This window comes from Bos taurus, chromosome 23 (genome assembly GCF_002263795.3).
Source record: "Bos taurus isolate L1 Dominette 01449 registration number 42190680 breed Hereford chromosome 23, ARS-UCD2.0, whole genome shotgun sequence".
In the NCBI taxonomy this organism is placed as follows: Eukaryota; Metazoa; Chordata; class Mammalia; order Artiodactyla; family Bovidae; genus Bos; species Bos taurus.
Genome location: NC_037350.1, coordinates 9256821 through 9270824, shown reverse-complemented (window position 1 = coordinate 9270824; position 14004 = coordinate 9256821). Strand labels below are relative to the sequence as shown.

Below are 14004 nucleotides of genomic sequence, written 5' to 3'. Positions count from 1 at the left end.
GGTGAGCCCCGTGGTGGGGCCCAGCTTCCAGGGCGCTGGGAGCAGGAGGGTGGGGACCCAGCGCCCTCCACATCAGTGCTTCTGTTTCTTTAGACTCAGTACCTGTGAGGGCTGGCGCATACTCCTGCCACTAACAGTTGCCTTGGATGTTGAAGGTAACTGAAGCACCCCTACTTGGGGGCATGCCCCAGCACCTGTCCTTCCAAGGAGCAGGTGCAAAAGAGAGTTTGCTAGGCATCCTAGGAGAGGATGCCTGTGTTGGGGGAGAGGGGGCACATCTGTGACAGTGGACAAGAGAGGAAAAGAAACACCTCCACCTACGTCTGCAATGCTCCCAAGCAGGAGGGGTCAAAGCCACGAGTTCTCCCCACCACCTCCCTCTCCTGCATTCCGCCCTTCCCGCCAGGGCTGGTTTGGTCCTACCACATACTTTTCAGAAGACTCCAACTGTGTCTTCAGACTTCCACAGCATAGTCCCAGACACCTAGGTGGGTACCCCCAGAGCTGGGTATCGAAGCTGGCACTTTAGCACCAGGGCAGCAGAGCCATCAGAGATTTTGGTGCCTTGGCAAGGGTACCCCCAGTCCCTGGGGCTTTGCTCACTTGGAGCAGTGGACTGTGTGCTATGTGTAGAGAAGCGGTTGGGTCTGGAGGGGCTGTGATGATGTATCACAAGGCAAGGTAGAAGAAAACAGACTTCCTCCAGTCTAGTCATCTTGAGGCTTGAGATCCAACCAGAGCCTGGAAGCAGTGGTCACACTGGCCTTGTTTGGCTGCCCGGAGCCCACCTGCTCAGCTGTGGGCAGGAAGCCACTGGCAACTCCTCGGGGCTTCTCACATTACGGCTTCCTTCCCCAGGACTCCTGGCAGGGCAGGCCCTCCAGTCCGACAGTAAGGCTGAGTGAGGTCTGTGCCTGGGATACAGGACCAAGAGCCTGATTTGACCAGCCCTGGCACCAGGGCCCAAAGCTGAAAGGAGGGAGGAAAGACCCAGGTGGAAACTTGGAACTTTTATTAAATACTCATTCACCCATTTGCCACCACCATCCAGAGCAGGAAAAAAAATTATCAAAATGGAATTAAAAAAAATAAAACAAATTACACCCAATCCCCAGTATGTACAAGGTTGTTCCTGGCCTCTCTGCCACAGCTGTGGAGAGGCTGGGGAGCAGCTGGGGTGGGCATGGGGCTGGGCACCTTTCTCCAGCCACGGGCCCCTGAGCAACTCTGACTGTGGTGGCAGAAAGTCCCTACTGCCAAGGGGCCAGACACCTCGACTGGCCTCTGGGGAGGTGTTTATTGCTGGGAGGGGCAGGGCTGGGCCCACTCTGCCCCTACTGGGCGGAAGAGCTGTCTGACTGCTCCCAGAGTGGGCAATGACCAGTTGGGAGTAGAGGACCAGTCCCAGAGCAGCCCCAATCGCCACCTGAGAAAGGGGATGGACCGAGGCCAGGACAGGTGTTTTCCAGAGAGAGAGGGTGCTGAGCTGATTCTGGGGGGAGGACACCCCAGTGCAGCCTGCTGATCAAACTTGTCCTCCTTAGCTCCTGAGGATGACGCACTCCCCCGACTCCAGCTGCCTGGCCCTCCTTGGGGGCAGGGCTCCTGTGCCCTTCAGGCCATTTTCCTGCTGCCTTCTTGCCCCAGAGACTTTTGTGGCCACCTGCACGTCAGCCACAGCCTGGGCCCTTGGAGGCAAGGATGCCTGTGCAGCCTGGCACATCCTCCAACATGGTGTGGGACGCAGCCCTCGGGCTCAGCAGCTGCTCTCCGACTCTGCAGTCTCCAGGGTCGCTGCCCCCCGCTGCATGGCAGCAGTGGCCACGCTGATGGCCTCCTCCAAGGTCTGTTGCGCCTCCAGCTGTGGAGAAGGAAGGAGAGAGTGAGACCCTCCCTCCCAGGTCCCAGTGGTAGGGTATGTGGTCTACTATTTTGAATGTCCTCCGCCCACCCAGTGTCACACACACCTGAGCACTCAGTAGGGCCCCAGGAAACAGCAAGTTCACTGATAGAACCCTATTAGGCTAGGTATGGTGAGGAGCCATGGAACGGTTCAGGGTCAGACAGAGCAGCTTGCTCATAGAAGGGGAATGGCGGGCTGGAATAATCATCGGACCTAACAGAAGCAGAATATATTAAGAAGTGGCAAGAATACACAGAAGAACTGTACGAAAAAGACCTTCACGACCCAGATAATCACGATGGTGTGATCACTCACCTAGCGCCAGCCAGACATCCTGGAATGCGAAGTCAAGTGGGCCTTAGAAAGCATCACTACGAACAAAGCTAGTGGAGGTGATGGAATTCCAGTTGAGCTCTTCCAAATCCTGAAAGATGATGCTCGGAAAGTGCCACACTCAATATGCCAGCAAATCTGGAACACTCAGCAGTGGCCACAGGACTGGAAAAGGTCAGTTTTCATTCCAATTCCAAAGAAAGGCAATGCCAAAGAATGCTCAAACTACCGCACAATTGCACTCATCTCACATGCTAGTAAAGTAATGCTCAAAATTCTCCAAGCAGGCTCCAGCAATACGTGAACCGTGAACTTCCAGATGTTCAAGCTGGTTTTAGAAAAGGCAGAGCAACCAGAGACCAAATTGCCAACATGCGCTGGATCATCGAAAAAGCAAGAGAATTCCAGAAAAAACATCTACTTCTGCTTTATTGACTATGCCAAAGCCTTTGACTGTGTGGATCACAATGAACAGTGGAAAATTCTTCAAGAGATGGGAATACCAGACCACCTGATCTGCCTCTTGAGAAATCTGTATGCAGGTCAGGAAGCAACAGTTAGAACTGGACATGGAACAACAGACTGGTTCCAAATAGGAAAAGGAGTACATCAAGTCTGTATATTGTCACTCTGCTTATTTAACTTATATGCAGAGTACGTCATGAGAAATGCTGGGCTGGAAGAAGCACAAGCTGGAATCAAGACTGCTGGGAGAAATATCAACCTCAGATATGCAGATGACACCACCTTTATGGCAGAAAGTGAAGAGGAACTAAAAAAGCCTCTTGATGAAAGTGAAAGAGGAGAGTGAAAAAGCTGGCTTAAAGCTCAACATTCAGAAAACTAAGATCATGGCATCCAGTCCCATCACTTCATGGGAAACAGATGGGGAAACAGTGGAAAGTGTCAGACTTTATTTTTTTGGGCTCCAAAATCACTGCAGATGGTGACTGCAGCCATGAAATTAAAAGACGCTTACTCCTTGGAAGGAAAGTTATGACCAACCTAGAGAGCATATTCAAAAGCAGAGACATTACTTTGCCAACAAAGGTCCGTCTAGTCAAGGCTATGATTTTTCCTGTGGTCATGTATGGATGTGAGAGTTGGGCTGTGAAGAAGGCTGAGTGCCGAAGAATTGATGCTTTTGAACTGTGGTGCTGGAGAAGACTCTTGAGAGTCCCTTGGACTGCAAGGAGATCCAACCAGTCCATTCTGAAGGAGATCAGCCCTGGGATTTCTTTGGAAGGAATGATGCTAAGGCTGAAACTCCAGTACTTTGGCCACCTCATGTGAAGAGTTGACTCATTGGAAAAGACTCTGATGCTGGGAGGGACTGGGGGCAGGAGGAGAAGGGGACGACAGAGGATGAGATGGCTGGATGGCATCACTGACTCGATGGATGTGAGTCTGAGTGAACTCCGGGAGTTGGTGATGGACAGGGAGGCCTGGCGTGCTGCGATTCACGGGGTCACAAAGAGTCGGACACGACTGAGCGACTGAACTGAACTGACTCAGCCCCCTTATTTTCCAGATGAAGGAACAGGGACACGAAGAAATGAAGAGTTGAGACTGCAAGGCAGAATGCCATGAAAGTTACCGTGAAGGTCAGAAGGGGCTCCCCACCCTGCCTCAGTGAAGGAAGAGCCTGGGCCTGAGACAGGTGTGTGGCTGCAGGCAGAAAGGGATTTGTCCTCTGAAATGGGCACCTTCAGACCCGAATGCTGTCCTCTTCCCTCCACCGAGTTCCCCTGCCCTTCGTGCTTCTTTCTGCAGCCACCAGTCTCCTCACCTGCACCGCAATGTGGGTTCCGTTGGCTGTGGCCAGCAGTGCCACCTGTTGATGATGAAGGGATGCTACACTTGAGTCCTCAGCCACCACAGTCCCAGAGGTGATGATCGTGACCTGAAACATATATTAAGAACGAGGTTTTCCAACCTACTTACATTATTCTCTCAACCCCCAATCCAAAAAAATCCCTTCAAGCAAGGTGGCTGGGAACAACTCAGAAGGAAATGAATAAAATCATTATGAGTCAGATTAATGAGCTAGCTTGGGGCTCAGAGCTAAGTGGGGATTGTGGCGGTGGTGGTTTAGTCGCTAAGTTGTGTCCAACTTGAGACCCCATGCGCTATAACCCACCAGGCTTCTCCTTCCATGGAATTTTCCAGGCAAGAACACTGGAGTGGGTTGCTATTTCCTTCTCCAGGGGATCTTTCCAACCCAGGAATTGAACCTGGGTCTCCTGCATTGCAGGCGGATTCTTCTACTGACTGAGCTACCAGGGAAGCTCTAAGTGGGGGCTGTATGTTTCTTTAACTTACAGCCAACTTAATTGATGAATTTTGAGCCACAGAAGGACAGAGATGTAAAACGCCCCACAGGTAATTTAATACCCTCATTTGAAAATGGACTAAAGCTCATGGAAAAGTAACATGCAACATGCCTACGGCAGCAAGCAAACTGTCTCTTGACTCTCAGATCAATGCTTGTCAACAAAGGAGAGTTGCTGATGACCCAGAGTTGTAGGGAAGACGCTTTATCTGTGGGAATCTTGGTCCTCCTAAGAAGGCTGGACTAATTTAGCCCGCACTTTTTAAGGCCTGTCGCACAGAAAGGAAGGACAAGAGAGGAAGAACCCCAAGCAAGCGGCCTGGTCGTACGGGCTGCGTCTGGGTGCCGTCGGCGCTGACCATGGCGACTGTGTGGGCGCCAGAGGTGGCGAGGGTGTCGTCGTGACTGGGGATGGCGAGGGTGGTGCTGCCATGCTGGGTCACCATACTGATGGCGCTCCCCAGGGCCTGCAGGTCTTCTGGGGACAGGCTGACCTGCCAATGGGAAGGAGGAAGATGAGCCAGGAGTGGAGGGGAGGGTTGTCTGAAAGCCCCCAGGCAGATGAGCCTGCTCTCTCAGGTTTGCTTATCGGTAGACTAGAGGATCAGCTTCTTGTCACAGGGTGGAGGGATCAGGACAAGCAAGTGAAACAGGCCCTGGCTGCAAAGAGAGGCTACACTGGAAGAAATCTGCTGACCACGTCTATTCACCACCACTTTGCCTCAGGGCTCTGTTCCATGCAATTCAGGGTTTCTACCCAATTTCACCCTCGTCATCAACTCTGAAAGTTACAGGTGCGCTTGACACTGAGCGTGCAGACAGAGGCCGGGTTATGCTGCTGGCGCGAAAGCCCAGGCTTGCAGAGGCCACACCGTGCTCTGGCCCGTACACCAACATGCCTCTCTGGAGGAGGACATCCAAGTGTTTCACTCAGGCAAACAGGACCTGTCAGCCTTCAAGTAAAAAGGGAAACTACTAGCTATGCTCCAGAAGCCCCAGAGACTGAGTTGGACGCATGAGCAGGCGGCCTGTGTTACAGGGAGTTGGGAGCCTTGGCCTCAGCTCTTGAGATCCAGAAGGGTGAAAAAGAGAACCTGGGTGAAGATGGGGCTGTTAGAACCTGGTGCTCCCCAGAGAGAGAGGGAGGGGCTACCAGCCAGAGGGGCCCACCCCACCCCTCGCCCCCGGCCTGTACCTGCTGGGCACCATCCTGAGTGATCAGAGCCACCTGGGGGGCCCCGTCCTCCTCGGTCACCATAGCCACTTGGGTAGGGAGGTCATCGCCCTCTTCCTTCACCTCTGACACGTAAGCAATGTGGGGACGCTTGGGTGGCGGGCTCTCCTCGGCTGCAGATGCAGCTGGGAAAGGAGAGCCAAGGCTGACACCTGCCCCCAGGTGGTCATGGGGAGACCTGGCTTGTCCCCACTCTCACCTCCTGCCCACGCCCCTCACCCTCGAGCTGCTGCTGCTCGTAAAGGGCCTGCTCGCTCTCCTCTGTGGCCTCCAGCTCGCCGTGGGCGCTGCGCTTGTGCATGGCCAGGGTGGAGGTCTGCCGGTAGGTCTTGCCGCAGGTGCTGCAGGTGTAGGGCTTGCAGTGTGTGTGCACCACGTGGTGCTTATACAGGCTTGAGTACTCGGTGAAGCGCTTCCCGCAGCCTGGCACCGTGCAAACGTATGGCTTCTCCCCTGGGGACACTGGGCTGTGAGGGGGGTGGGACCTGGGGCTGGCAAGGGGGAAACTAAGGGAGCAGGAGTGAGGGACAGGGTTGGTGAAGAGAGAGCCAGAGGGAGGAAGAGGGACTGGGATCTGGGACTCTGAAGGGACAGAGCTGGGGAAGATGGCCAGCGGCAGAGACAGAGGAAGTGAGTGTGGGACCACGGGGCCTGCAGACAAGGGGGAGAGAAGACAGGGGGGTGGGCAAGGCTGAGGCTAGTGAAGGGGCTGGTGAGGGGCACCAGGGCCTTGTGAACAGAAGCAGGAGACAGAGAGGGATGACTGACGGGGACGTGCCAGGTATGACGGCAGAGGGAGGGGACGCGTGCGTCCGAGAGATGACAGAAGCTAGACAGGGACGTAACACTGGGGTGGGTGAGGATACACGGGAGTCACATGGACAGTGGACGACGTGAGGAGCTGAAGACATTCCACTCTGCTCTCTCCCCATTGTGCCTGACCCTGGCCTTTATCTGGGAGCTCCGCTGGAGGGGGCGGATTTCAGGTGGGTGCAGATGGGGGCAGGGGGCTGACAAGGCCAGCAGTGCCCATCAGATCAGCCCCAACTGGTAATGGAGGAACTGCTCGCTCACTGCAAGTGAAAGAGCGGTTCTGGGGGCACAGCTGGAACCTCGGGACCCTGTGCCCCGCCCGCGGACCAGCCTGCAACAACCCTCTGTTGAGAAGGTGTCTCAGGTCAGAAGCCTTTGGTAGAGGGGCTGGGGCCTCAGAGGGGGAGGCCCGCGCATGCCAGCTGGCCCACCTGTGTGGATGCGCACGTGATTCTTGTAGTTGGTGGCGCTGGTGAAGCCACGGCCACAGTGGGGCTCGGGGCAGGTGTAGGGCCGCTCGCCTGTGTGGGTGCGCACATGTACCTTGCGGATGTTAGATGTAGTGAAGGAGCGGCCACAGCCCTCGAAGGGGCACCGGAAGGGGCGTTCACCTGTGGAGACCCACGTGTGAGGGCGGCTCAGCAAGGGGTCCCGCAGAGCGGGGTGAGCCCCGGGCTTGGGGCCAGGCCCTAACTGGGCTGGGCGGGCAGGGCCCGGCCTACCAGTGTGGGTCCGGACGTGCTTCTGCAAGTCTCCTGAGGTCTTGAAGGCCTTGCTGCACAGCTCCTCTGGGCACTTGTATGGCTTCTCACCAGTGTGGGTGCGCATGTGGCTCTTCAGCCCATATCCTGTCCCGGGGGAAGGGGAGGGGTGAGAAAAGCACTGGGTGGGGCCTCATCTTTAGCATCTGCCTTCCTAAGGCAGGGGCGCTCTCCCTTAAGGTGTGCCCCGTGAGGCTCTGGGCCTCCTTTGGCACAAAGCGCCCGTGTCTGCCTCCGTCCTGCCACTGTCTGGGTACAGAAGTGGGGCTGCGGCAGCGGTTCCTGCTCCCTGCCCTGTCCAGGGCCAGCTGGCGCCATTCCAGAACCCGTGGAAGAGGAGACCCAGAGAACCTATGACCTCAGGGCCTCAACTGAGGGAAAATGAAGTCCAGAGGGAGGCAAGCCCTCCAACCACTGGCACCCCCCACTGGTCTGTGTCAGGGTTGCTTCTTGCCTCCATGACAGGTTTCCTGCAGTGATAGTGCCCTGCAGCTGGAGCACTGAGACAGCAGTTTCTTCCGGAAGGCAGCCTGGTGCTTGGCTCCCTTGAGGGAACATTCAGAGCTAATCTAGGGCCCTTTACCCTCAACTGGAAGCAGTCCACCTTGGTCTCCATCCAGGTAGGTTACCTGTGGCAAAGGCCTTTCCGCAGCTGGGGAAATCACACCTGTATGGACGGTCACCGGTATGAGCTCTCTCGTGCACCTGTGAGGACAAGCAACCATGTCATTCAGAGGCGAGAGGGTATGAATGGGCTCTTCGGTTTCTTTAGGGCCCAGAATATTAGCATTGGCCACCTCCTTTATTTTGCTTCCTCTTCAGTGGAGATGCCCCCTCCAGGGAGCCTTCCCTGATTCTCTTCCCTCATGCACTCTTCACGCGTGTCACAGCCCCCCGTGCTGACATTCCTGTACGCTCATCTCTTCCTTCCAGGAGGCAATGAGCAACCTGAGGTCAGGGACCAGTTCCAGTCAAAGCAGGAAGGCAGGATTGCAGCCTGCTGGGAAGACAGCAAGGCTGAGAGCTCTTTGCAGCCACCTTACCTTTAAGTGATGCGCGGTGGTATAGAGACGCCCACAGCCCTTGTAGCCGCAGCGGAATGCTCTGTCCCCAACCTGTTGTCCTTTGCCATTATGAGGAGCCTGGCTCTCATGCAGAACCTGAGGGGAAAAAATCTTGGGGTCCCTATATGTATTCTCCTCAAAGAAGGAAGGGACGAGGTGGGACACAGGGCCCAGCTGGCAGCTTAAGACCCAATAAACAGGGTTAAACCTACCAAGGGGGAGATGCGCAACCTGGGTGATCGATCTAGACAGATGGAACAGACGCTGAGCCTGCTGCAGAAGGAACAGGGCTGGCCAGTGGAGTCACCACCAGCTCTGATGGACAGAGAGACGATTAAATGTCACTGGGGCTCTGACATCTTGGGGAGAAAGGGCGTCTCTTAGATGGGCAGGTAGGGCGGGGGGAGGAGTGGCCGCAATGGCCACACTCGAGCTGGGCTGAGGGCCAGCTGCCCCCCTTCTGACCGTGGAGGCTGCTGCTCTGGACACGTTTATCCTCTGATAGGAAGAGATTCCTTCCTCCCTGGGGAAACCCATGTTTGGAAGGGGCACTGCCAAGGGGCTGGCTATGGGGACAAGCTCACCTCGGCTCACCAGAAGCGAGGTGGCCACAACCAACAAAGTGCACAGGTGCCCAGGGCAGGGACCTGCAAGTCCTCCCAGAAGCCCCGTTCTACCTGTAGCACCTGGCTACTGACAAGCCCTTCCTTTCCCTCTCTCCTGCCAAAAACCATTCCACACCAGCCTCTGGCTTCAGGGAGCCTTAATGTTGTGCTTTCTTGGGCAGAGTCCTGCTGGAACTGTCCCTTAGCCTTTGTTTTTGGGACACTGTGGCCTTCCCAGGAGCTCTTGAAACTGAACTCTGGAAGGCATGGTGAGCAGGAGTCAAAGGAGGGAGGCCAAATCCACAGCGGGTCTGTATAGTCAGCTCCAGGTCAAGGGGTCAGGCAGCTGACAAAGTTTCCTGGACACTCGAGTAGCTGGTGGGTGGCAGGAGAGGGCCACAGGTGGCTGGGCCTGCTCGCCAGGCGAACCCAGTCAAGCGTTCAGATTTCACTCCCATGTCCCACTGGTTCTTGAGGGAATCAAAAAACTTCAGGGCTAGAAGTGACCCTCTGAGATCATCTGGCCCCAACTCATCATATGAGATGGGAACAAGTTGAGGCCTCGGAGGGGAGTGACTGAGGCAGCACATGGCAGAGGCAGAGCCCACACAGATTTCAGGGCTTACAGTTAAAGCTTGGTTGTCTTCCCAACAGCAGTAAGCTTCTAAAATACACCTTACAGAATGGGGGTGGGAGTGGGCATAGCCCAGAGGGGCCTACTGCGAAGTTTTGTAGTGTCTTTTCAACTTCCTCTTCTCCTCTATGATATAGCCATTCTAGTTTAATTATAAAAACAACTCCCCCAGTCCCCTGGGTAAAATGCACGCTCCAGGAAGCCCTGCTACATCCACCTTGAGGCGCTGGAGTTCGGCCGGGCAGGGAGGACCCTGGTCTGGAAGGCTCTCAGATCTCTGAACTGGCTTCCCCTACAGGCAGGACCACGGCCCAGGCAAAGAGAGCCTAGACTGACTAATGTTTGGAAAGCCAAGATCCTTTTCCTTTGCAGCTGAGCTACTGTGCAAGCCCTGGGTTCCAAGAATCCCAGCTGCTCCGCTACATCTGCTCTCGTCACTGCCTACAGAGGTTATTTTCCCAAATGACTTAATAGTCGCAGAAAAGAAATAAACACAAGAACATCTGACCTCAGAGAACTGGAAAACTAATAAAAGTCGCTGGCAAAGGTTTTCTCAGACAGTGCAGCCAAAGTGAAGCTGGGCCTAAGTTCCCACCGTATGGGTATCACTGTTTCTTACAGCTGCCTTCCCTCTGCAGAGACGCATAAACAAGTGGGAGTGTACACAGCTGTTGGCGGGCCCCAGCTGGGCTGTGACTCTTGCCCAAGAAGATGACCCGTGAGAGATGAGTCGGGGGAGCCAGGCTGCGGGTCACAGGGAGTAGCCCTGGCCATGTGCAGGCACAGGACTAACCCTGTCATCTAGAGAGCTCACCTTGCTGGTATACTGCTCCAGGGCCACCACTGTGTCCGCACTGAAGCCCTCGTCATCCTCTGCGGCCAGGCCCTCCAGGCCCACCTCTGTCTGCACAGCCAGGATGGCGCCATCTGACGGCACAGCCACGGGGTGGTGAATGTAGGCGGTGGAGCCATCTTCCAGCTGGACGGCTTCCAGGGCACTGGGGTCATAGCCCTCTGCAGGGAACATGCGGTTAGCCCAGAAGCTGCACAAGGGCAAGAGATGCGGCTGGGACCTGGGCGTTGAGGTAAGGAGAGGTACATATACCGAGGAGGGTTTAGCCTCTGGTTTCTCCTGCTCCCTCACCTTGGTGGTCCACTCTGGCTGGCCCTCCCTCTGGGGCCACCTCTCCTAAGGATGAGGTCTCCTATGGAGTACTCACTGGGAACACACAAGCTTGGTGAGGACCTGAAAGGACCATCATCTTGGCTGAGATGACCATGAGAACCTCCTGACTGGTGGCCCCTCACCCCATCTAGTTCCCTCCAGGCAGCACAGCATCCAGAAGGAGCTTTGCAGGACACACGTGTGGTCTTGTTACCCAACAGCCTAAACAGTTCAACCATGTCCATTGGCCTCAGGATAAAAACCCAAACCCTTATTCTGCAGCCCCAGTGCTCTGGCCCATCCTCTCTGTTTGGCTTCACCTCACCCACTCTGCCCTCCCCTCCAAGACTCAAGCTCCTGGCAGTTCCATGAATGTGCCCTTCTTTCTCCCTGCCCACCTCCACCCGTTTCCGGGTCACACATGCTGTTCCTTCCGTCTGGAGTACTGAACCCTTCTTGCCATTGCTCTTTCCCAGCTAGGCCCACTCCATCCTCCAGCTCCCAGCCCAAGCGTCACTTTCTCAGAAAAGCCCTCCCTGAGTCTGAACCCCATTTGTAGTGATCAGTTCATGATGGTTCATTTCAAGCCCTTTCCGCCACTAGATTCTAGGAGAGCAGGGACTATGTCTGACCCTGTTCTCTTTTGTATACTCCACACCTAGTGCCTGGCATGCAATTGCTCAAAAAACTACTTGTGGAAGAAATAAACCATTATTCTTCAGTACCTTAAAAGCTTCATTCTTAAAAAATGTAAAAAAAGTATGTGGTCCTGGTTTTGGATATTATTGGATCCCATTTAAAGCCTTAACACTTTGTGGCTGTGCTGTAGCTAGAGCCGCCAGGCCCAGGCCATGGACTCCCATGCTCAGGCTCCTAGGGGCAGAAGCAGCTGCTCCTGCGGTCCACGCCAGGAAAGGCAGGGGTGCCTGCTAATCCAGGTGAGCGTGGGGCCCACGGCTCCATGTCTCCGCCCCAGCTCCCAGGGTGCACAATGCTATCCCCCAACCACGGCCAGTTCTGCCTCCCTTCCTTCTCACCAGTCATGAGGACTGTGACCCCACCTTTGGGTGTGCGGTGTATGTAGGCCATGCTGCCATCTTCCAGCTGCACGGGTTGTCCATCCTCAAAGGAAAGAGGCTCTGTAATGAGAGCAATGCCTGCCTTTCTCTGGAGCTTGGGGTCAGGGAGCAGGGCTCCTTCAGTGGAGGCTGCCTGGCCTCGCTCATGTGGCAGGGGCGTCCTGGGATGCCCTCACCTTTCTGCACTGTCACTTGGTGAATGTATGCAGTGGTCCCATCCTCAAGCTGGATCACTTGCCCTTCAAGAAGCTTGTCTCCTGCGGGGGCAGAAATGGAGAGAAGTGGGCCAGGCCCAGAAGAGGGCTGAGGAACACTTGCCTGCTTTAGTACAGGCCTGTTGGAGGCACAGTCTGCATGTCTAAGCACAGCTTAGACATTCTCCATGTTACCTCACTCCCTGCCTCCCAGGTCTGGGCCTCAGAGGTACCAAGGCAGAGACATCCTGCCATGAAGAATCCTAAGCTCCCAGAAGATTCCCCTTCAGTCACTCACAGGAGGAGCAACTTCATTTATTATTCTACCCATGCCACACAAAGCAGGGACTTCCAACCTGGCAGTAAGCTGCTGAGATTGAGCTAAACAGCAAAGGATTCCCTGAAATCTGGAAAGGCCCCAAATGGATCCAAATTCAGATCTGACTCAAATTAACTAAATCAAAATATGTTCCCTTGTCTCCCACTGCGGCAGTATGCCAAGACCAAGACCCTCTGATAAGGCAGTATAACTTACAGGTTAAAAGCAATGGGCTCTGGGGCTTCCCTGGTGGCTCAATGGGAAAGAATCCCTCTGCCAATGCAGGAGAAACAGGTTTGATCCCTGGTCCAGGAAGATCCCACATGCCATGGAGCAACTGAGCTCATGTGTCACAACTAATGAGCCTGTGGTGTAGAGCCAGGAGCCACAAATGAGCCCACATGCAGCAACTACTGAAGCCTGAGTGCCGTAGAGCCCTGCAACAAGAGAAGCCACTGCAACTAGAGAGTAGTCCCCACTCGCTGCAACTAGAGAAAAGCCTGTGCAGCAACAAGTGCCCAGCACAGCACCCCCGCCCACACAAAAAAGCACAGGGCTCTACAACCAGTCCAGACCTCCTGGGTTTGAATTTCAGCTCTACCTCTTACTAGCTGTGTGATCTTAGACAACTTATTTAACTTCTCTGTGCCTCCATTCAGAGAAGGCAATGGCACCCCACTTCAGTACTCTTGCCTGGAAAATCCCATTGATGGAGGACCCTGGTAGGCTGCAGTCCATGGGGTCACTAAGAGTCGGACACGACTGAGCGATTTCACTGTAACTTTTCACTTTCACGCACTGGAGAAGGGAATGGCAACCCACTCCAGTGTTCTTGCCTGGAGAATCCTGGGGATGGGGGAGCCTGGTGGGCTGCCGTCTATAGGGTCGCACAGAGTCGGACACGACTGAAGCGACTTAGCAGTAGCAGCAGCAGTGCCTCCATTTCCTCTCCTGAGAGCAAAAGGCTCTTAGATTTAGAATTAGAATTATATAGGCCTCTCCTTATGTCCAGGGAGTTTGAGAGGGAGAAGGGATAAAGGAAGTGAGAAAGCAAAGAAGGGAGACTGAAGACTCAATGACAAGTGGTTTCCTTGTTCATTTACTTACACGTTTCAAGACCAGACAGTTACTTCTGGCTCACCTCTGCTGATGTCTACCCCTCAGAAGAATTCTCAAACTTGTCCCCAAACTGAGTTTTCTTGGGTCTGTAACTAATAGTTCCACAACCCAGCCAGAGTAGGTAAGGCGGTGACAAAGGTAGGAAGTAGGAGAGAAACACAGCTGAGACGAGGGGAGGGCAACCCCCTCTTCCCTCCTGCCCAGCAAGCAGCAGGCTGCCCTGCCAAGGGCACTAGTACTTGGGGATCTGAAAGTATCAGCAGAGCTTCTGCTAGGAGAGTGGGTACTGTTGCAAGACAGGAAACAAGATGCCGAGAAGAGTTATTAAGGGAAAACTCTCAACCTAGAACTTCTAACAAGCAGAGATGACAATGCGGAGAGGAGTGGGGTGCTGGTGGTGGGGAGAAGAGCTGTCAGGACCCTTACACCCCACTGCAGAGGTGACTGTA

The 14004-nt window shown here is 54.8% G+C and overlaps 1 protein-coding gene across 5 annotated transcripts in view; it reads right to left on the bottom strand.

Annotated features, from left to right (window-relative positions):
- Window positions 1-997: 997 nt before the first annotated feature.
- ZNF76 (zinc finger protein 76) overlaps window positions 998-14004 on the bottom strand; it is a 30083-nt gene continuing 17076 nt past the window's right edge. For 2 of the 5 annotated variants that reach the window (XM_024983843.2, XM_024983844.2), the window contains exons 3-14: window positions 12100-12180; window positions 11906-11983; window positions 10494-10693; window positions 8420-8536; window positions 8006-8081; window positions 7338-7463; window positions 7047-7226; window positions 6022-6255; window positions 5764-5927; window positions 4898-5062; window positions 4026-4139; window positions 998-1861 (exon numbers count right to left, since the gene is read on the bottom strand). In XM_024983843.2, the coding sequence (XP_024839611.1) occupies window positions 1757-1861; window positions 4026-4139; window positions 4898-5062; window positions 5764-5927; window positions 6022-6255; window positions 7047-7226; window positions 7338-7463; window positions 8006-8081; window positions 8420-8536; window positions 10494-10693; window positions 11906-11983; window positions 12100-12180 (1640 nt within the window). In that variant the 3' untranslated portion in view covers window positions 998-1756. Of the gene's footprint in view, window positions 1862-4025; window positions 4140-4897; window positions 5063-5763; window positions 5928-6021; window positions 6256-7046; window positions 7227-7337; window positions 7464-8005; window positions 8082-8419; window positions 8537-10493; window positions 10723-11905; window positions 11984-12099; window positions 12181-12652; window positions 12874-14004 lie in introns of those variants that run through there. The other 3 variants (XM_024983846.2, XM_024983845.2, XM_059880712.1) reach the window with 3 other exon arrangements.